General features: G+C 38.7%; 2 protein-coding genes across 2 annotated transcripts in view; one reads left to right on the top strand and one right to left on the bottom strand.

Annotated features, from left to right (window-relative positions):
* Nucleotides 1–360: 360 nt before the first annotated feature.
* LOC124788884 (dolichyl-diphosphooligosaccharide--protein glycosyltransferase subunit 1-like) lies at nucleotides 361–1,830 on the bottom strand. Its single transcript, XM_047256167.1, has one exon. The coding sequence runs from the start codon at nucleotides 1,828–1,830 to the stop codon at nucleotides 361–363; it is 1,470 nt and encodes a 489-aa protein (XP_047112123.1).
* Nucleotides 1,831–2,389: 559 nt separating this feature from the next.
* The window catches only part of LOC124789335 (tumor protein p63-regulated gene 1-like protein), a 101,101-nt gene continuing 79,289 nt past the window's right edge, over nucleotides 2,390–24,201 (top strand). Inside the window, exons 1-3 of the mRNA XM_047256654.1 lie at nucleotides 2,390–2,720; nucleotides 10,773–10,983; nucleotides 12,306–12,482. Coding sequence (XP_047112610.1) covers nucleotides 2,468–2,720; nucleotides 10,773–10,983; nucleotides 12,306–12,482 — 641 coding nt within the window. The 5' untranslated portion in view covers nucleotides 2,390–2,467. The remainder of the gene's footprint in view (nucleotides 2,721–10,772; nucleotides 10,984–12,305; nucleotides 12,483–24,201) is intronic.

Raw genomic sequence — 24,201 nt, 5'->3', positions numbered from 1 at the left:
ACTGTGTACTATTCACAAACTGTGGCACACAGAATACAGATGTGAATTAGAAGTAAAAATAAGTTTCCAGGAAAAATTTTAACACCTGAATTGATGCTCAATTTTGGAGTGGCAAACAACAAATAGATGTTACAGAAACAAAAGTAATCATTTGGCACATGTAAATGCTTAGAAAGTGTAATATAATATATTCAAGAATTAAAAGCAACTTTGCTAGCAATGAAACTGAATATTGCCTATCATTAATTAATAATGTCTCTTACATTTCACAGCAAACATATGAAAGACTAGATTTAGATAACAGCCTGTATAATACACTAGAAAACATGTTTATGCTTTGGGTAAATGATGGCTATAAATTCATTTTATTTCATTTTCATTTTTACAGCTGCTGTCTTCAGACGTTGCATCTCTTCCAGGCATTCTATTCCAGTAATTCACTGAAACAAAATCTGACAATATTTTGTAATTTTTTATGGTCCAGAGCAGAACAATCAATATAAATATCAGAACAATTAATAGCACTGGTTTGTAAATCAACACTGTTTTTGGTACATGGTAATGCACTTGGAAACACTGAATATGTTTGTCAACCAAATTGTTTATATGGAAGCTTACAGCAGTCCTTCCTACAGTGTCCAGTAGCATGTAATATTTGCTTATATCTTTCCTGTCAACAGGGAATGGAATAACTAATTCTCCACCTACTGCACCTTCAGGAATTATTACCACAGTTTCCAAAGTTTCTATAAACATACCTTCATATAAATTATTAATGAGAGGCATATGTAAGACATAGTCATCTTCAATGTGGAAGACATATTCACTAGCTGGTACATCATAGCCAATTATTAAACTAATATTCCAGCCACCAAGTAGTGGATATCTAAACTCTAATGTGAGATTAATTGAATCTTCTGTGTTTAGAACATGAGAAGTTGAAATATTCCCAAGGTCATCAATGTAATAAATATTGTTTGCACTCTTCGGCAGAACTGGTGTAATGTTGTTAGCACTAGCTGTATCAGACATTCCATGGTGCATCATATACACGTATCTGGAGAACGGCCCTTTTAAGGCAGCTCCAGTGTTCTGTAATCTGATTCTCTCTGCTACAGCAATGTTACCCCAAGGAGATATTTTTATAACACGTTTGAGACTTTTTACAGTTAAAAGTGCCGCATTGGACTCAAAATGAATCCGCATGTCACTTGTATTGAATGCTGAGATGCCTCTGTAAGGCCCATACGAAATGGTGTTTAAATATTTTTTTGTTGGCTGAATAATTGAATAACTTTCTACATTGAAACTGGGAAGTTTAACAACTGTAACCTGTTGATCAGTGCAGTAAGCACTATAAAAATAATGGCTAGCATGTAATACAACTAACTGCACTTCTTCTTGATTTATGTAGGCTGGTAACGGGCGCAGGCATCGTGCAAGTACTGCGCTCGTTTTAACGCGAACTGACTGACGATTCAGCAGTGGGTGCTTGAAACCTATAAACCAGTATACTCCACTCAAATTCTCAACATTTACCTCTTGTATTCTCAGCTTTGATTCCGTGAAAGAATCCAACTGCACTGCCTCCAGATGCACGACATTATTTGCTAATATACTTTCCACAGAAAAGATGAAACCAACTGCGGATGTATTTCCATGGTATTCCATAAGTATTTCGTAATCAATGTGGAGTAACTGATTTTTTGTATAGAATGTCCTATTAACTGATCTGTTCAGCAACCGTGGGTTAATAGTTTTATCTATTAGTCGTGTGGCACAGTGAAAAGTAAACAGATAACATACTATAATTAAAGTTGACTTTTTCATGACTGACTTGCGCTAATGTTATCAAAGACCTAGAAATGACTGTATTACATACAACTACCGACCAACACAACGAATTATTTAGGCAGTTAATTGTGCTACTATTCAACCAGTAATAATGTTTTCCGTAACAAACGCCAGAGATTGTAAATCATGATAATAACTTACTTCTTTATCCTTGTTACAGAGGTAATATAATTACATTATACAAGAATGTCAACGAAATATTGCCTCCGAATGTACGTCAAAACTCTAAATTCCTACAGTTACTTTTATGGTACGGTGTTATCAAGATGCTGCTTCGTTAATAAGAATTAAAAGTTAAGCATGAAACCGATAAACTTTCTGAAATACATCGTCTCGTCTTCCAGATTCCCAGTGATTTTTAAAAGTAAAAGTTTTTTCAACCTTTCGGAAGCTCACATATTTAATACGAAGATACATTTTGTTTACATATTCCCAACAAACTGGTTAGATTCCAACCTCCTCGAGTCACAAGACGCAAGTTCAGTATTAGCACATCTGCCGATTGTGACAGAAGTTCTTTGCGGCAGACGATAAAATCATGACGTGGGGAGTTGGTTTGTTGACTATCACAGCTTTTGACGTATGATTGTTGTTAGTCAGGCTTTGCGTGGAGATGAACGAAGAACAGTTATTAGAAGATGGACCAAATGTTGATTTTCGAGGTGTAACGCTGCAGATACAGCACGATGCTGACCAAAGTAGAAGTCCAAGTAGTCAGGGAGACAGTGATTCAGTTGCAAAACTGTCATTGTCTCCTGACACGGGAAATGAGCAAAACAGGGCTAATAAAGAAAGTGGTGATCTAAAGCCAGCAATTTCAAGCGGCACAGATGTTATATCTCCAATAACGTCAATACCAAGGAAAAGTGAGTTTAATAGCACTTCTATGCTTACTTTCAGTTAGCTATTAACTATTTCAGCTCGGCTGACGCGCGCAATATATACAGTCTTAAATGTAGCATCTGTATCACTTTTATTTGTTCATGCTGTCATAGCTATAGTCGTGGAACAGTACTGAAGTTAAAGATTGATGTCTGTTATTAAACATTCACTGTTATCAATTCGTCCTTACCACAGTGAGATGGAAAATTACCATATATTTAACGTCTTTCGGTTTCCTAATAATGTAGGTAGACTTAATTTCCTTCTCAGCCCTGACTCAAATGCCTTCATTGTCGGGATGTTAACATTCTTTCTTCCTTCCCACCTTTGGTTTCACTTGGTCATATTTCTTCTGTGTTACTATTTATAGCGTCAAAGACAGATAACTTGGTGCTCAGGTTTTGTTGTTCAAAATTTTTGACGTAGGAATATATGACAGCCAACATGCAACTATGACAGCAAGTAGTTTTTCTCCAGTGTCTAAGAATTGTGTGAGATGAATACTATAGTTGCTGTTGAAATTATGTGAAGTTTGCAGTCAGGCACATGGCTCATAAGCATTGGAGATTGGGGAGGCGAAGGGAGGGGGGGGGGGGGGGGAAGAGAGTTTACCATGAAACACAATAATATCCACTTGGCTGTAAACATATTCATCTGGTGATTACGCATTCTAGGAAAGAATCTCGGTGGAGTTTTTTTGCTGCCGGAAAGCTGAATACTTGTCAAACCTTGTTAATATGCTGTAAGAAAATGACCATTCATAGAAGCAGTTTATATGGCTAGCAGGAACAATTGTATGCTTTTAGAAAATTCTATGAAGTTATCAGTCAATGGTAAGGAAAACGTACATAATTCTTCATCAAAATTCTCAAAATGGACCAGACTTTCTTGACCCCTTGTTGACATATTGCCTGTAGGCTTCTGTCGCAGATTCTTTGGCTGATGCTTGATGCCACCACGAGTGATAGGCATTTTTGGAGCTTAGTGTACTGCCAGCAATGAAGAACAAAGCTTTGACAAAGCCAGCCATTCATGCAGGCAAAATGTCAGAAAAAAAGGTAAAACAAATGTTGGACAAAAAACCCAAAAGAGAGCTAACAGGCAGTATGTCAAAATTCTCAAAGTAAGTATTATTCAAAGGAATGGACAGGTGTAGTGGAACAAATGTAACAGGGCTCCATTGTTATGTAGGTATTGATATGGTTAAGAGTTGTGCAGTCCCACCCCTTGCAATTTTTGTTACTGATATATGATATCTGTACATAATATGAACCAAAATACTCATCAGAGATTTGTCTTTTATGTAATACAGATTTTCTGATTTTATCAATCAAGTTTAATTTTCACAATGAAAAATGCATTAATTATTGCCTATTGACATTAGGATATGCTGTAGAACAATCTGTTACTGCAGCCTTTTATTTCAATTTCAGATTCATAGCCTTCATTACCTTACAATCAAATTGTCACCTACCAAGCTAAACTAAACATAATATTTCTACATTATACCACACATCTGTTGCTACCACAGCCAAGAAAACTTCTGAAACCTGTCCCTCTTTCTTGCCTGATGAAGCAACTAACAGTTCCGAAAGCTAGGAATAATTTTTTCAAACATTTTTGGAAGGTATCAAGTGATGCATAAAATGCATGTTTGACCATAAGCTGCTTTTTCATTTAAAACCCAATGTCAACTGGTTTCAGTCACAGGCCATTTTCACAGAGTAGGGTTAAAACTTGAATACTGGTAATGTCAAATATGTAGAGCACGGCATGAATTCCCGTATATCACACAGGGCTTTAAAGCCAAACATATAAATAACATGTGTAGGCTAAACAGAGCATTACTGGTCTGTCAGTTTTAACCCTAAACTGTGAAGATGGTCTGTGACTGAAACCTGTCTTATTTGGGTTTTAAATAAGAAAGCGTGTAAGTCTTCTTGTAATTTTAAATGGCATGTTTTTCTTTTGTATTAGATCTAGACAAATATTTTATCCTTGTAAAATAGTATGGCTTTTGCAGCCTAGTATTGAAGACCTTACTGCTCTACTTATGTGCTTGTGCTTCAGTTACACTATTGATAACTTTCCTGATTTTTCTATTAGTCTCTTCCCATCAGTACCCTGATAAATGCTCACTGATATTCTCTTACATGATATGACATTCATCCATCTTTTTCCTCTACAGTTCCTGTAGCTCGTATATGTAGGCCTATTTTTATGTTCTGTCTTCCATTGACTTTACTTTTTATTCTATCCTTTTATGTCCTTTATATTCAACATTGTTTACAGTTAGTATTGAATTTCATAACTGAAATAATAAAATAAGCTAAATGCTCTAAATTTTTGAGGTTTTTGTGATCACTTGTTGATGAATTGCCATTTGGTGCCTGTCTCGAGGATTTGTTGAAGGATGCAGGGCACTTTTTAATGATGGAAAATTTGATTTTTTTATTACTTTATTTAGAATGACAAATAGCCGCTGTATTTTAAACTCATGGCCATATATGCTTCCTTGCTGCCCTCCCACTGCCATTACCTAAATTATTACAAACCATTAGCATTCCACAAAACACTTGGAAAATTTTTGCTTGCAGTGTTTCTGTTTGGGATGTATTGTTTGCTTAGTAACACAGATAGTTTAAAGAATCTGTAAATGATCAGCTTTGCTCTTATTGATTTTTTGTGTTGGTGAAGTGCTTTGTTTATGTCCTTTGAAAGTTTGCTGCCAAATTACTACAGATTTTTGTGAATCTAGATGTCCATTAGTGTGCAATAAATACTAATAATGCCACACATCAAGAAATTCAATAAAAGAAAATTCAAGGGTACTAACAAAAAACAAAGCAGTCCATACTACTGAGGAGAACTAAAGGGGTCGACAGAAGCGTCCGATCCCACGCGTTGGCTTTGACCCGTGACGTAAGGTTGCTGTCGTGTGTGACGTCATGATGGCGCGGAGCTTGGTTTGTGAGTGTGGCGTGTTTGTAGATGTCATCCTGTTTTGGTTTGTTGTGCTCTCTGGTGGTACATGCAGGGTTTTTGTTTGTGTGGTGTAATGGGCTCAGTTTGCTTTTGCTCATTATCCAGAATTGTTCGAGTGTCGGCTGTGTTTGCAGTGGACTTCATTTCAGTGAATTAACGATTTTGTGTGAAGGTTAATGTAGTGTTGTTCACTGTACATCGTGTGGTAATTTTAGTAAAATTAATCGGTTGTTGTTTTTCTTCAGGAATGGATATGACGGATAAAATTAACAGTGCGCAGGTCAAGGGAAGTGTTTCATCCCAATGTGTGGCTATGTATGTTGATATTGGTATTGGGAGATGTTTTTGAGCTATATAGGCCAAGGGAAGTGTTTGATCCTAATTTATGGGATCGGGAGCTGCTGTTGAGCTATATAGGTCAAGGGAAGTGTCCGATTCGAGATGATATTGTGGTTAGTGGTATTTGGGGAGTTTTGTGATGCCGTTCTTTTTTTTGTGTGTGTGTGTATATTGGTGAGTGTCTAAATTTGTTTATATTTAGTTTGCCCCCACCCAAAAACACCCCATTTCCCGCGCTTGTCCTGATAGTGTCATTAGGCTTTTTGTGGAAAGTGTGTGTGTTTGTTTTTCGATGTATTTTCGTCCTCATAATGTGTACGGACCGACTTTATATGCGCCATATTGGAATCGTGGTTTATGGTCGTTTCCGCCATATTTGTGACGTCATGGGTCAAAGCGGACGGGCGGGATCGGCCGCTTCCGTATTTCCGAACTAAAGTATCAGTTCTTGAGGGACAATCAAGTTTTTGTGTCAGCAGTGGCACTGCTTGTCTTTCACCCTTAACTCTTTCTACTAGTTTGTCATTCAGTTAGGTTCAGGCATTGTACACTATTACATTGTTTACGTTTTGCTACTTCTTTTATGAAAGAAGATGATTTAGTAAACAGTAACTGAATACCGGTATGAAAGTACATTGCAATACCCCCACATAATGGTATGTAGAATTCTGCTACTAGGCAATATAATTTCTTCAATTTTTGTAGTCCTGTCATCCGTTGCATATAATTTTGTGGTACATTGTTAATTGTTACTTTGGAACATTCTGATCGCAACTGAATAAAACACAATTTTTATGTCATACGCATTTCATCTTTATTCTTTGCATGGAATATAATGTGGTCTATAATATGTACATATTTTTGTTTATACTATTTAGCTTACACTTAGGACATTGTATAAAGGTTTTAAACACAGTGTCCTAAATGTAAACTAAGTAATATAAATAAAGCTGTAGATGAAAAACATATATAACACAAACATTGTGTTTAGTCAGTTTTGATTAGGTACAGCAAAAAGAACTAGCAGTTATTTTTGCTGAGATATGTTGATATAAACATAATTAATTTACAGTCACAAATGGCACAACAAGAAAAAAAAGAATTCCTAGAAAAAGCTGGAAGATGAAGACACGCAGCAGATTGAAGACCGTGCTTCAGTTGTGTTCTGAGGCACATTTTAATACGAAATTGTACAATAACTTGCAAAGAAATCGAAATTGTAGTATTAATTTTCTTCATTGATGACTAGTTTTCAGCCCTAAGCTCATTATCAAATCACCCACTAAGCTATGCAATACTATCCATTATGACAGCCACATGACTGCTCATTTTAATTGAACACATCATTGTGTAAAGTGATGCTGGATTGAACTTCATTCACCTAATGTGTTGAGTCATGCATAACTTCATGATGATATGTTTAACTAAAATGAACAGTCATGTGGCTGTCATAATGGATAGTATTGCATAACTTAGTGGATGATTTGATAATGAGCTTAGGGCTCAAAACTAATCTTCAATAAAGAAAATTAATAATGCAATTTAGGTGGTTTTTTGCAATTTATTGTATAGTTTGGTAAACCGCACAGTCGCTGATGCCATGCCTTCCGGAATCCTGGAAATTAATAAAAACCTTTTAATATGACTGAAATTTTAATTCAAAATTTTCCTGAAGTAGTGCTTTTCAAAATTTAGGTACACTTTAATTTATTTGCTTTTTTTAATATTCTAAAAGTTAAAATGTAACATATAATAATTTTTACTCTGGTTAGTGTAATTACTGCATCAAAGTAAATACGTTAGCATTTCAGTCAACATATCGCACATGTCTGGTAAAAATTTGGTTTCCTTCATATTTTTATTATTAGATTAAAAGGTACCTGAATTTGAAGAAATATTTTAGAAAATCACGTACATCACTTTTTCAGTTATTGTTTCTTTCTACAAATACTAATGCATCCTAAATTGTTCAAACTACTTGTAAATTGTGTAGATAGTATTCCGCATTAGGTGTGATAAACTACGAAACTGTGAAACGTATGCAAAAGAAATGGTGTACGAAAGAAATAGGTGTTGATTTCCACAAAGTATGAAGCTGTAAAAGTATCCTCTGTACTTAACAATTTTCCTCACGTTTCACTGGTATGAGTGGCTGGCATTGCTCAAGAGTTGTTTGTCTGCCTTGTGCTGGTATAAACTACAGGAAGATCAGTAGACTGATACAGAAACATTGCATCCATTGTATTTTGCTATTATTAACTAAAAGAGAAAGTCTTCTTTGTACTGTTAAGGATGATAAAGACCTCTTAAAGCTGAGTGTGTACTGCATCCCATTTAAATGTAGCATGTGTAACAGGGTGACAATTATTGAACTATATAAAATAAAATAAAATCATCATAACTTGTGAACGGTTTATGTTAGAATGTACAAACTGCACAGTTGGCCGCCGGGCATGGTGGGAATTGATATGCATATGCTTGATGAACCTCATCCAGTAAAGAAGAGAGCGGCTTAAAATGCACTGGTACACACAGCAAAAACCATTTCTGATTAAGACTACTTGAATTCCAAAATCAGTCATCTGAAGTTCCAGAAGAATGACTACGGGCCATGTGATATCAAGTCAGCAAGCGGCTTAAAATGCACTGGTACACACAGCAAAAACCATTTCTGATTAAGACTACTTGAATTCCAAAATCAGTCATCTGAAGTTCCAGAAGAATGACTACGGGCCATGTGATATCAAGTCAGCATTCACCAAGAAAAGGAAATATGAAAAGTTAAACATTCAAGTGATGAGCCACCGACTGCATCCCCTCTCTTCTGCGGCATTACAGCCAGCAAAATATGCAGGGTCCTGGGAAGATGAGGCATCAGATCTGTTTTCTGCCCTGCTAAGAAGATAAAGCAGATGCTACACCCTGTTAAGGACAGGCTCAGCTTCAGGATTCCTGGAATTTACAACATCCCATGTGAATGCAGAAACAATTACATCAGTCAGTCCATCCTACTGCATCTGACCGCTATGCAGAACATCAACAGCATATTAAAAATTGTGAGCTGGAAAACATGCAGTTGCTGAGCACAGCCTCGCAAACAAACATAAAATACTGTTTTGACAAAATAATTTGTGTACTGGGATCACACACAGAGGAATTATATAATTGAAGATTCTAAAGAATTAAGAATGTGTGAGAAAACCTTCAGCCATGACAGCAGATATAGTCTTAGCAGTGAGTGGAAGTGAGCTCTCGACGCAGAGTAAATCCACAGATATTCATCGCAATGTTTGCGTTACGGTGGGAGCAATGGTGCCGCAAGCACAGACGTTGACAGCATGATGTAACTACTGACCAATTAGAAGCCATCTTTGGGCTTTATAAGACCACATCAGCAGCAGTTTTGACAATCGGTTGTTGCTGACAATGATGATGGTGGATATCGTCAAAAGATCGAGGTTTCACCCTGGATTGATGCAGCAAGAAGTCTGAGAATGTATTTTACAACAGTGGCATCATGAAAAACTTTGTTCTCATACAACTCAGAATATGTTATAAGATTCTACAGCAGGTGAATGATGGAGATATTGGGTGGTAGTTTTGTGAATCACTTCTGCCATCCAGTTTGTAGACAGCTGCGATCTGTACTTTCTTACAACTACTGGACACAATTCCATATAATGCTTGAAAATGGGACTAAATCTGCAAAGGATCTGGTAGTAATTCAATGATACCCTGCAGCTTTGTTCATTTTTAGGAATTTCAGCTGTTCCTTGTCATTAGTGCTGCTGAAAATGACTGATATGGCCACATACTTGTGGTTAAGGGCATGGCTAATGTTTTTCATACTTTATGGAAATTAATACATGTAGAGATTCAGTTTCTTTCCAAGGCTTTACCAGGCCCCACATTCCCACTTTAAATAAATTTGTGGAATCTGTTTTGAGTGTACTGCACAGGTTATGACAACCATAGTATTTACTAACTTTTTAAGTTCAAACATTTGGATATAAGTCACCATAAAACAGAAGTCAGCATTTACCTAAAATACATTTACCTGAAATAAATTTCTTTGAATGTAGAAAACACTTCACTGTCAGAGGGAAAAATTTTCTCCTTGTGGGTAAAATAATTTCATTGCTGACAGGACGTTGAATCATAATGGATCTACAAAAGAAAGAAATTGGAAATTTTGGGCTATGGCTTTAGTGGAAAAAGTAGTATAAGCTAAAGACCTTTAAAAAGGAAAGTACACATTTTTTAAATCGCCCACAGAGTACAGAAGACAAAAATTGATGTAAAAAGTATTTAATCTTCCTGCCAATTAAGTTTCTTTCCTAACTGATCTCTCTCTATTTGCAAAGTAGAAGAAAACCTGTTCAGAAACCTAGAGCTTCAACGTTTACTGCTGTGAATTTCTGTTGGTTGTTGGTTTTGATCAGTTAGCTTAATTTAGATTTTGCTTGTTCCGTTATCATATGTATGAAACTTTAGTATGGTGTGCTGTGTATGAATGTATTATAAAGACAATGTTCGAGATGTAAACTTCCAATTTTGCTTATTCTTACAATGGTTCTTCAGTTACATGTAATAATTTGACTCTGAACAAATTGCTCATAATGGTAATAGCAATAATGTAATGTACCATGCCTTGATTCTTTGCAAGGCTCATTATGTGATGAGCCATATGATAACAGTACATTATTTACCAGTTTCAGAACATCTGAAGAAATCTCATTCAAAAGAAGGTTCTGCTGTGCAAAGTGATGCAATTTGCCAGAATAGTGGTCTGGAACATGATAATGCCAAAGATTATTTTACATACAGGGATGGCATAGTAGAAAATGCAGTAAAGGAATGTGTTGAAAAAATACTAGTTCCAGAAAAAGATGGAGAATTTATTGGATCTTGGCTTATGACAGAGTAAGTATTTATATAACATACTAGCTTAGCACCTGCTGCTTTGCTTGTGTAGACTGTATGGTCTGTATAGATTTTTTGTTTTGTTTTCCTTTAATGAAATTTTTATGTTGTTTACAAATTGCAAGGAGTTCTAAACATTTCATGCTAATTTAGGCCATAGAAGCATGGCCTTTTCCAAATTTACTTCTGACCAAAAAGCGATTCTGATAGCTGGAGTCACTGTTAATTCTGCCTTTTGAGTTCTTGTGATATTTTCATAGAAACTTTCATCTCCTAACACACATTTCTTTATTTTGAAACAAAAAGCCAAGTACCAATTTTCACTGATTCAGCTTTAAAAATGTTGCAATGCAATGAAATATCTTCTTAAAAATTTTCAGCCATTATTTCACCCACTTAGGGGCTGAATTTGCAAAAACACTGAAACATTTTTTGCCAAGAAGTCAAATACCAGTTTTCATAGATGTAACTTTAAAATGCTTTATTAATTCTTTAATAAGTGATTCAATTTCCTAAACTCTTGAACCACATTTTTTTTTTTAATTTCTGACCAAGAAACTAAATACCAATTTTTGTAGTTTAGCTTCAAAATTACCTTAATAGCAACATATTTTCAGAAATCTTTTCGTCCACTGTTTCACCCCCTTAGGGATGGAATTTTGAAAAATCCCTTCGTAAATGACGCCTACCAGTAGAAGATCAACACCCTCTCCAAATTTCAAGTTTCTTTCCTTAGCAGTTTTGGCTGTGCATTGGTGAGTGAGTGAGTGAGTGAGTCAGTCAGTCAGTCAGTCAGGACATTTCCTTTTATGTATAGACATAGTGTTATGATAAGATGGAACACATTCATCTGTATCAAACCATTGTGGATAAATGTAATTGTACGACTGGGTCATGTGAGCCAGAAATATCAAAACAAAAAGTAGAAAGATGAGTTATCTATGAACAGCAGTGATAAAGTATTTCATATGTGCTATTTTATTACTGTGTGCAATGTAATTGTAGGGGAATGGGGAGGGGGGGGGGGGGGAGGACTGAGTAAAATGGAAGTGAGATAAGAAGGGGAGACATTTTTCTGTTTCATGTGCATGTTTAAGAAGGGAAAGAATTCGAACTTACCCCCTACCAGTTGTGTGCATCTTTTTCCCTTGTGCTCTGTTCTGTGTGAATAACAAATTTATGGTTGAATGACTTAAGAGTCTGCTGAATCCTGCATTACTACAGAGTGTAATATTGCTAGTAATAAATGGTTTCCCCTCATATGTTTTTTGTGATTTATTATAATACTATTATTTTTTTTACTCTGTTTTTTTTTCCCACAGGATAAGTTTTTGGGATAATGAGAAAGAGAGACTAGTTCTTCTTTCAAGTGCTACATTAACCACTGTAAAATATGACTTTATTGCCCTGAAACAGCTAGAATACCGCAAAGTTCCTCTAGATCTTCTTGATACTCTTGTTATCGGTGATCTTATCTATCCACCAGGATCTCTTGTTCCGTGAGTATTTAAGATTGAGTTGATTTCATTAACTAAGATGTGTCACAAATGAGACTAGAGTTAAGTCTTATTATATCTCTCCTGGGACTGAATATTTGTATGATTATTCCTATTTAATACTTGTTTAACATTGTTTTCTTGAAACCCCTTTTCCTTTTATGACAGATGAAGGAATCTGTGATTCTAAAATCTAGCATGTCACGAACACCTCAGAGTGATTAACAAGACTGATGTTTTCAGGGTGTATACGACCCAGGAGATCCGGGAAAAACCCGGGAATTTTTTTGTACAGGAGAAAACTGGGAAAAACCCGGGAATTTTTTAGAATTCCAGGAATTTTTCATTGTTTAGTTACCAGTTAAATTTTTGTGATTTTGACTGGTAATAACCAATACTCTAACGAAGGATATTACTGTATCCTGCTTCTGCAGAATAATACTGCAGCAACAAAACATGAACGAGAGAAAGAAAAAAAAGAAAATCAAACTTAAGTCGCAAAGGAAATGCACCATATACAACAACAAAACACAGTGCTCATACAAGCGTCTGACAACCCAAGTGTGTCAAAGGCTTTGGGAAGAATATGCAGTGCTTCCTAACAACAAATTGCCTCCAATGAGCGTGATGTGACAGCTGTTTTTTCATTAGATTCATTTGAGCAGTCGCGGGCCAGCTCTTGCGCATGCGCAGTTGAGTCGCATCAGAGTAGTACCTTCTCCCGCTTCTGGCTACAGAAGTGTGGCTGGGTGCCACTATCTAGTATTGTCCCGGTTTGGAAATATCATAGATCCAGGGCTGATGCACAGAACAATCTGAGTTGTAGTGGGAGGTGGGTAGTCTCCGCGTGACCTGTGTTTACGTTTAGTGATTTTGCTGTTTCCTCTTCGTTTATTGCTCTCACATTAAATGAAAACAAAACGAATTTCTGTAGCCGGGGACTACCAAGTGAATTAAAATATGTTCGCATAATTACGGAAGGCTAAAATATGTTGTTAGTTTCTGGTTTTATTTCCGCCTTTCGGACAGTCAAGCATTAATCGCCTTGCAGAACAATGAAGTTATTTTTGTCGGTTTGCTAAAGAGATTAGGCTTTTATTAGTCTTTTGTGCTGAGGCAGTCAGTTTATTTGAAACGAAGTGTTTAATTTCACACTGTTGGCTAGTTTCAACTGTTCACTGCATTTCAAGTGCACGTTTTCCATCTTCTAGCTCGTATGGCATTATGCCATCATAAAGAACCAAACATGAGATAATGCAGTACTGGAACTCAAGAAAATTTACATCCGAATCTGGACACACAATTGTGCACATTATGGCAAATTATGCATTTTAGTATGGTTCACAAAATTCCAATGCTCTTGAAGTATGTTTTGATGTCTTGTTTCTTTTATGACATAATGTATGATCTTTCATTGTTTCACACGTACGAACATGCGGGCTTCCTGCGTCATTGTAGCTGCACAGGCGCAGTGACGCCTGTTATCTGGCGCTCTCTGGTAACTGCTGAAACGAACCAATTTCTAACAAGTCACGGGCAAATATTGCGAATGGTGGTTCGAAAAGTATTACTTTCAAAGTAAATTTCCTTTTATGCAAGACAAACTATGTGTGAGATTGTACGATGAATTTCTTAAATCACAGAGCGAATGATTCTCATTTAAAAATCAACTCTTTGAGGACGACCATCTAGAAGAATTTCGAGCCCATAAGATCAGACACTTACGTCGTTATTACAAATTTTACTGGCACATTTGTGTGATGTTTCTTAAAGTGTGCTGGCCGGAGTGGCCATGCGGTTCTAGGCACTACATTCTGGAACCGCGAGACCGCTATGGTCGCTGGTTCAAATCCTGCCTCGGGCGTGGATGTGTGTGATGTCCTTAGGTTAGTTAGGTTTAAGTAGTTCTAAGTTCTAGGGGACTGAAGACCTCAGAAGTTAAGTCCCATAGTGCTCAGAGCCATTTTTTTTTACCTTAAAGTGTAACGCGCTCAAAAAGATCCACAATATATGTGGAAGCTTAGCTTCTCTTGCAGCTTATTAATCTTCATGACCAGTATTATTATTATTATTATTATTATTATTATTATTATTATTATTTTTAGCAATACTATGTATCTTAATTTAAACCATTAACTTTTCTTTTTTGTGTGTTCATGATACTTAAGAGTGATCTTGCTATTGATTGACTACATCAAATGTCCTATGCTGTCATCAGCTGGCGAGATCACGTGACAGGAGCTGTAGCTGGCTTACAAAAGCATGTCACAATCTTGATTTCATTGCTTCGGAAAGTAACATGTAGTGTTTGTGGTGGAATTCAAATTTATACCTCCGTAACATGAAAAAATGCAGTGTACATGTTGCTGCACATTAAAGATCTTTCCAAAACGTCTCACTGCGCTCTCAAGTGCTCTGGCGGCAGAAACCTGAAGTGCGGCTTCAGCTGAACAAAACTTTGAGTTTTTCTACGTATCTGTAGTGTGTCGTGACCATATGTCAATGAATGGAGCTACAGTGAATTTATGAAATCGCTTCAATCATTTGTAATAGCCCTGTATGCTTATCACTGTGTCATGAGGGCTAGCTCACACATTCAGTAAGAAGGGCTCAACCTGAACTATTTACAAAAAGAAATTAATGATAAAGTTTTACTACAGTCACATTTCTGACTGTAATGATCAGGAACTATCTCTTAAATCTTAAACTTCATCCCAATCCCTGTTGAGCATATAATGCAGTCAGTTAGGTAGGTGGTGCTTCCAGAGCTCTTTGGTACCACTGATTCACTTATTAAGCCACAGGTGTTTTAACAGCTACAAGCCTGTGCCTCTAATACAACTGTATAATATTTATTTTGTCATAATTCTCTAATATCTGATATGTATCCCATTATTCCATACACTGGTTCAGATATTTACCTAAGGCAGATTTTCTGCTATCATGTCGATTGAACTTCGGGGGACCTGGAGCTGTATTGATGACGCCATGGCTAATGACCCATCTCACATCCGCAGTATCTCAATGCCTTACTGCGCTGCTGTGAGCGAGCATCATGTGATGTAAGGACAAAAAACCCAAACCATAAGGTACTGATGAGACACTGATTTACATTTTGCTATGTCAGCACTACAGCAATGTGTACTGTTACTTCACTAGAAATAGAATGAATAGTAGGAGTCTTATTACAGAAATGGAAAAGAAGAAGGTCTGCATATGTCTTGGGCACTCGTCAAACCACTTACTTACTAGCGTAGCCTCATGGAGAACTCTTAAATTCCTAATTCAAATAACATTACTTACAACAGACTATGACTTCAGTCACCTACTGTCTATGTTCAGCTCAAGTTCGCTGGTACCCATGTCTTCCACACCTCAAACAAATATTCTCCCTACACTGGATGGTGTAATGTCCTCTTTGCCAGTATGCCCAGCTTACCATGTTGTGTGAGTTGGTGCACTGGTCACATGACCTGTTAGGTTACAATATGTACACACAATTGGTTCATTCTGTGGATCCTTCCCAAGAATTGCAATTGAAACTGTGCCTGACATAATTTAAAATTGGACAGTGGACTGTAGGAAGAGGAAAAATCCCTGAACAGTAGTTGCAATACCACACAGTGATTATAAAAGGCATATGCTGCTACTTTCTTGCATTGCTCTTTGTGCTGCAAATATCGAACCACCATTGCAGTTGCCATTAACACTTCTGACACTGCTTGTAGAGTTTGTGGGTGTGCTGTGGTGGAGGATGGTGGGTCTGGGTGAGTCAAATGCTACTCAGAGGTAAGAGTCCTTTTATTAATTTATTACAAACTCAAATCTACATCTTGCATTGCTGGAAGGTAGGCCTTGACCAACTGACTCCACCAGTGAGGTGTTGGGGTAGAACTGCTGTGACTGTGCTCAGCCAGGTGTGATGTAGCCTTGTGTAGTCAGTGGTCCCAGCCATGGCTGAAATGGCTGCTGACAGCAGGACACTTGAGTCCTGGCTGGCAGAGGCCAACACTACGACAGTTAACTATTCAATGACTACCTGCTTTAATTCTTGCCCATCCCAGTTGGATGACCAGTATTTAGTCATACCAAAATGGGTTTCTTGAAGTGTTATGACTGTATAAGTCGCATATGCCGTGTGCCAAAGTGCTGGTGTCCTGTGAATGTAGTGATGAATGTTGTTGTAAGTGACCTGAAGTGAGGCTTCAAGCCCATCTGTGAAGGCTTGTGTTGTTACAGTTGAAACTCGGCACACCCTGCTGCTTCAGTCATACCTCCTGTAGTATGAGCTGCTCCACCCTCATATGTCTGTATGAAGCACTAGTCCTATGCTGACTAGATTAGGCGTGCCTGGCTTATGGATCAGTGACCCCTCAACATTACAGCTACTGGACCTTCTTCACCACTGCAGGATCAGGTGTACGACTGGCACCTTTTGGACAAGCCTTGTGGACATCCTCCTGGTAGCTGAGTTTCCTCCTGTATGTAGCAGATATCACCTATTACTACTAAGTTGTTCATGTCCTGAGTTAACCCGAACACCCAGATCTCCATATCCTTTTTCCTGGTGGGCAATTTGCCTTCCACAATTGTTACCCAGGTCTGATGTTCCAGTATCAGTTCATCTGGAGTCATTTCACTCTGACCACTGCTCTCCTCCATTGAACCTGCTCATCAGATTACTTTCATGGCATCCTCTCCCTCCCCCTCCCCCCCTCTCCCAATGGTGTATACCTCATCCAAAGACTTGGTAGGACCTTTTCTGTGGATCAAAGAAAATGCTCTTCTGTGTTTCAGCATTTGTTTCAGTTCTGGTGGACTTTACCTCTGCTTCATCTTTGACTAGCTTTATAACTACTCCTGATCAACAGATTGGCTCAATCTATGGCATTTTTGCTCTCAGTATTATTTTTCCCTTTTAACCATCTGTAACTTGAGCATTAAGCCTGTATTCTATATTCCTGCTGCAGACTAGGCCCCGGACAGTCTCTGACGGCTTCAGACCAGCACACCTTTCCCACTTCATTGCATTTCCATAACTTTTGATATTTTCTTTCTTTCCCTCTGCTTTTTACCTGGCTCCCTGCCTCAGATGATACCACAAAAGTCAAACTGGCAGTTCATTCTTTTATTCACCTGGAAAGGCTTTAAGTATTGAAGGAAGAAATGAGCTTTAACATTGATATTTAGTCCCTTTCAGATTCCCCAAAAATCCAGTCATCTATTCACTACATGATTCCCTTTGGTACTACCTAGGCATAATGATCTATTTTGCAACAGTTAATTCTGTTAGGTAATAATACATACCCCATTCTCCTCTACACTCTTCGTGTTGACGTTCTGTGGGTGCTGTTTGATCCAAGCACATGCTGTTACTTTGTTATGATAATCGAAATTTCTGATTGGAATACGAACAGTGGAAGGAGTAAAGCAAGCTATTCACCTTGTAGCTGAAGCATTGAGTAGCCTATAGTTACATAAATAACATTAAAAACACAGCAAAGCTTACAGGCAGTGTATGTCCTCAGACCTAACTATTACAAAAAGACCACACACACACACACACACACACACACACACACACACACACACACACACACACACAAAAATACAAGTGGAAACATGATGACCACTTCTACTGGGAAGTTAAATGCTGCCTGGTGGTGGTGTTGCAGGCATGTCATGTGGTAGTAGTATAATCAGAGCAGAGGCAAATGAGTAATTATTCTAGTGATGATACAGGTCTCAAATGGGTAAATCTACTGAGGTAAGAGACTTCCACAAAGGACAGATTGTTATGGCCTGGTGCTTGGAAGAGTATCTCTGGTTGGATGTTCATATGCTACCGCTATGGGCACCTACGAAAAGTAATTGAAGGATAGTGAAACCATTAGCAGGCGAGAAGGTGTTGGATGTCCACAGCTCATCACATAGTGCGTAGCTCGGAGGCTCATCCACTCTGCAAAACAGGATAGATGGCATTCTGTGCCTGATTTGACGACAGAGTAAAAAAACACATAAGTGTTTCTATGTTGGCCCGATGACATCTTAAATTATGATTGCAGTGATCATAGGATTATTATGATTGGACTGTGGACCTATGGAAAGGTGTCACGTGGTCATGTGAATCATGTTTCTTGTTACAAAAAGTTTATGGTCATGTTCAGGTATGCTGTCATCCAGGCGGAATAGATGCTTGTACATTTACCATGCCACAGACATAGGACAGTATTATGTTATGGGGGACATTCACCTGGTATTCCATGGAGCCTATGGTAGGACTCCAAGGCACATGTCAGCTATGGACCATGTGGAATTTCTTATGGACCACATTTCTTCTTGTTTGAAGTCTCCCCCGATGGCAGTGGCATATACCAGCAGGATAAATGACCATATCACGATGCTGGAATGATGATACAGTGGTTTGAGGAGCAAGACAGTGAGCTCACATTGTTGTCTTGGCCACCAAATTTTCGTGATTTGAACCTGATGGAACACATCTGGTATGCTATTGGGTGCAAGTGTTCTGTGACTGCAAAACACTGCCCCATAATTTAAGGGAATTACATGACCTATACATAGGCACCTGCTGTGGTTTTTCATTTTAAAAGTACACACATCAAAAAAAGTTTTGCATCACCTCGGTTCCGAAGTTCCGGAACCTATACAGAAAATTGGAATAGAGATCAACATAAAAATCATTTCCGCCCCTTCTATTGCTCATGAGAACCACACATTGCATGTTGTACTGCCATACAGCGAGACTTTCAGAGGTGGTGGTCCAGATTGCTGTACACGCCGGTACCTCTGATACCCAGTAGCACATCCTCTTGCATTGATGCATGCCTGTATTCGTCATGGCATACTACTTTCAAGTTCATCAAGGCACTGTTGGTCCAGATTGTCCCACTCCTCAATGGCAATTTGCCGTAGATCCATTAGAGTGGTTGGTGGGTCATGCTGTCTATAAACAGCCCTTTTCAATCTATCCCAGGCATGTTCGATAGGGTTCATGTCTGGAGAACATGCTGGCCACTCTAGTCGAGTGTTGTCATTATCCTGAAGGAAGTCATTCACAAGACGTGTACAATGGGGGCACAAATTGTCATCCATGAAGATGAATGCCTCGCCAATATGCTGCCGATACGGTTGCACTATCTATCGGAGGATGGCATTCATGTATCGTACAGTCGTTACGGCGCCTTCCATGACCACCAGTGGTGTATGTCGACCCCATATAATGCCACCCCAAAACAGCAGGGAACCTCCACCTTGCTGCACTTGCTGGACAGTGTGTCTAAGGCGTTCAGCCTGACCAGGTTGCCTCCAAACACGTCTCTGACGATTGTCTGGTTGTTCATGAGAACGTGATGCCAAGCCTGAGCGGTCCATTCAGCATGTTGCGACCATCTGTACTGTGCTGCATGGTGTCGTGGTTGCAAAGGTGGACCTCGCCATGGAGTGAAGTTGCACATCGTGCAGTCTATTGCGCACAGTTTGAGTCGTAACACGACATCCTGTGGCTGCACGAAAACCATTATTCAACACGGTGGTGTTGCTGTCGGGGTTCCTCCGAACCATAATCTTAGATAGAGGTCATCCACTGCAGTAGTAGTAGCCCTTGGGCAGCCTGAGCGAGGCACGTCATCGACAGTTCTTGTTTCTCTGTATCTCCTCCATGTCCGAACAACATCGCTTTGCTTCATTCCAAGGCTCCTGGACACTTCTCTTGTTGTAGCAATGCAGATGCGATTTAACCTCAGTATTGACTGTCTAGGCATGGTTGAACTACAGACAACATGAGCTGTGTACCTCATTCCTGGTGGAATGACTGGAACTGATCAGCTGTCGGACCCCCTCTGTCTAATAGGCGCTGCTCATGTGTGGTTGTTTACATCTATGGGCGGGTTTAGTGACATCTGTGAACAGTTGAAGGGATTGTGTCTGTGATACAATATCCACTGTCGATATCTATCTTCAGGAGTTCTGGGAACCGAGCTGATGCAAAACTTTATTTGATGTGTGTGTGTGTATGAACAAACTAAGAGGGTTGTTTTTTAAGTAAGGGTCGTTTTTATTTTTTAAAAAAGATATAAATACTTTTGTAAAAAAACTTTTATTTTCTGATTCTACACACTTTTACCTATTTTTCTACATAGTTGCCTTGTTTATTTAAGCACTTGTCATACCGTACAACTAAGTTTTTAATTCCCTCTTCAAAGAATTTGGCCACCTGCTCCAACAGCCAAGAGTTCACAGCCGCTTTCACTTCATCGTCATCATTGAAGCGCTGCCCGCCAAGATGGTGTTTCAGGTACTGGAAAAGGTGAAAATCGCTAGGAACAAGGTCAGGGCTGTATGGTGCATGGTCCAAAACTTCCCAGCCAAAAGAATCAATCAAATCCCGAGTCTTGAGAGGTATGAGGCCTAGCGTTATCGTGCAGGAGCAAAACTCCTTTTGTCAGCATGCTGCGCCTTTTGTTTTGAATTGCTCTGGGGAGCTTCTTATAGAGTTGCACAGTAGGCATCTGAGTTGATTGTCGTTCCTCGTGGCATAAAGTCCACTAGCAAAACACCGCGCCGGTCCCAGAACACAGTTACCATAATCTTGCGCTTTGACAGCGTCTGTTTGGCTTTCACCTTGACGGGTGAGGTTGTGTGTCGCCATTCCATAGATTGTCGCTTGCTTTCGGGAGTGATATGGGATACCCATGTTTCATCTCCAGTGACAATTTGACTCAACATGTCATCCCCTTCTTCCTCGTCACGAATCAAAAAGTCCAATGAAGTGGCAAATCTCTTCCCTTTGTGGTCCTCTGTGAGGAGTCTGGGTACCCACCGAGAACACAGTTTCTTAAAGTTTAGGTTTTCAGACACAATTTTGTACTAAACCGATCGTGAAACTTGTGGAAATTCCAAAGAAAGAGTTGAAATTCTGAATCTTCTGTCCTCACGAATCTTTGTTTCAACTGCAGCCACCAAATCATCAGTGATCACAGAGGGCCGGCCTGAGCGTTCTTCGTCATGGACGTTTTGACGGCCATTTTTAAACTCTCTAACCCATTGACGCACTTTACCTTCACTCATTGCATTCAAGCCATAAACTTCTGTTAACTGACGATGAATTTCTGCAGCTGATAGGCTTCTCGCGGTCAAAAAACGTATCACTGACCGTATCTCAGACGCGGCGGGCGATTGAATAATCGTAAACATTATAAAGTAGCACAGCGATGCGTACACGTCAGCTACAGAGCTGCAACTTGCATCAGTCTGAACGGGAAGGATGCCGACAAGTGGCGCGGTGGCTTGTTGCGGCGTCTGCGCGAACTATGGGACTATACGCGCAAACGGCCCTTACTTAAAAAACAACCCTCGTATTAAGAAGGTGGTCATAATTGTTCCTTTCATCAGTGTATATGTGAGGCTATTAATTAATAATAGTAAATAAAATATTTGAGTTTTCAAACATTAAATGGCTTCGTCTGCATGCTACTCTCAACATCCTTATTTCAGATATATTACGTAAATGTTGCATGCGTTTTGAACTCTTTAATTACAGATCTTAAATTTTTTTCAATGTATGATTCCTTCCAAGGGTTCAAAATATAAAAGTTAGTTGTGTGAGGGCTTTTTCATTCTGTGCTTTATGAACCATCCAAATTCTTGTATGAAATAGAAAGATTGCAACTTACCATGTAGATGAGGAGGTGATGAGTGCAGACAGGCACATTGAAAGAAGACTTCTAGATATTATTAGGTATCGGACGAAATCCTTCATCAAATGTAGACAAAACACGTGCACATTCACTCGTGCGTAAAACACATACATATGACCATTGTGTCCGCGGCCACAAAGGGCTGACTGGCTGGGCCTTAGTGCCCATAAACAACAGTAACCTTATGTGTGTGAGTTATTTATGTGTGCATGTGTGTGTGTGTATTGTCTACATCCGAGGAAGGACATATTCCGATAGCTGATAACATCTAGCAGTCTCCTTTCAATGTACCTGTCTGCCACTCAATGTGTTTTCTGCGTTATGAGTAGCAGTTTATCCATTTCATATTGTTGTTTTTCCATCATGGATTTTTCATCATTAGACTTCATGTATGATTGATATTATTATTATTTTTTTTTTTTTTAAATGTAACTGAGATTGTGCTTCGTTGTGTATGAAAGCCAGTTAAGTATGAACATTTAAGCCAATTGTAATGGCTTATAGCAATGCCATCCTCAATACGGCAATTATTAGTGTGCTTACTGTAGACGTTCTTGTATTACTGTATTACATTGATGAAAGGGCTTTGTTCATGTAAAACTGGCTAATATTTGGAGACATTTCACATAATTGGAAATGTCTTTTAACTTCATTGTTTGTCCCAACATCGTCAATAATGTGAGACTTACTGAGGGCAGGAGAAAAGAGAAGCAAAGCTGTTTTCACATAGTGTACCTGTACCACTTACAGAAAAGTTGTTCACGGAGTTTGTGTTGCATTTAAAGAGTAGAGAGAAGAAAATCATAGACTGACATAAGTTTAAACTCCATCCATTCTACTTATCCACATATTGATGTGGATAGAGTTGGCTAAATTTCTGCCAGTTTATTAGCAAAAAGTTGTACAAGAGTTTTCAACATGATTTTGCTGCACAATAAATTCATTTTAATTGAGTTGCTTTATTTCCAGCTGAATTTAATCATGGGTCTGTTTTTCCCATTCGTGTGTAATATATGAAATAATGAACACACCATAAAATGTATACCAGGGGCATTCAATAACTAATGCAACACTTTTTTTCTGAAAACAAGTTGGTTTTACTCAGGATTCCAATAAACCATATTATTCTCCACTCTTCAGGCCACAAAATCCTATTTTTTGACATAACCTCTATTCAGTGTGATGGCCTTACACCACCTTGCTGGGAGAGCTTGTATGCCCACATGGTACAACTCTACTGCTTGACATCAGGCAAAATCTTGCTGCATTAATAACTTCCCCATCATCCACCAAGTGCTTACCGTGGAGTGCCTCCTTCATTGGGCCAAATAGAGGGAAGTCAGAAGGTGTAAGATGAGGGAGGACAGTCAGTTGAAGTTTTGTGAGCTCCTCTCATGTGGGCAGACTTGGATGAGGCCTTGCATCATCATAGTGAAGAACTTCATTTGCATTTTTGTGGTGACAAGCACACTGACATCATTTCTTCAATTTCCTGAGGGTGGCACAATACAATACACTTCAGAGTTGATTACTGCACCTTGAGGGAGGACATCAAACAGAATAAATCCTTCAGAGTCCCAGAAGACCACCACAGTCACTTACTGACTGAGGATGCGACTTTGAACTTTTTCTTTGGAGAAGAGGTCGTTTGGCGCCATTCCATGGATTGTTGTTTCATTTTCAGTTTGAACTGATGAACCCATGTTTCATCACGTGTGAAGATGTTTGTTAAAAAATTTTAACATTCAGCCTCATAACATATAAACAGTTCCACACACAAAGTGTTTCATTGTTCTTTGTGGTCTCCTGTTAGGTAGCAAAGAAGCCAGTGGGCACACATGTTTGAGTACTCCAACTGGTGGACGATTGTATCAGCACAACCAGCAGAGACATCCAGTTGAGCAGCGAGGTTTTAGATTGTGATCCGTAAGTGACTTCAGATGAGTGTGTCCGCATGTCCCAATGTTCCAGGAGTCATAGCTGTTTGCGGTTGGCCAGCACAAAGG

This window comes from Schistocerca piceifrons, chromosome 3 (assembly GCF_021461385.2).
Source record: "Schistocerca piceifrons isolate TAMUIC-IGC-003096 chromosome 3, iqSchPice1.1, whole genome shotgun sequence".
In the NCBI taxonomy this organism is placed as follows: Eukaryota; Metazoa; Arthropoda; class Insecta; order Orthoptera; family Acrididae; genus Schistocerca; species Schistocerca piceifrons.
This window is presented reverse-complemented; position numbering and strand designations above follow the sequence as displayed.

Coding starts and splice junctions, on each gene's coding strand:
- LOC124788884 (XM_047256167.1), bottom strand. CDS start 1,830: ATGAAAAAGTCAACTTTAATTATAGTATGTTATCTGTTTACTTTTCAC.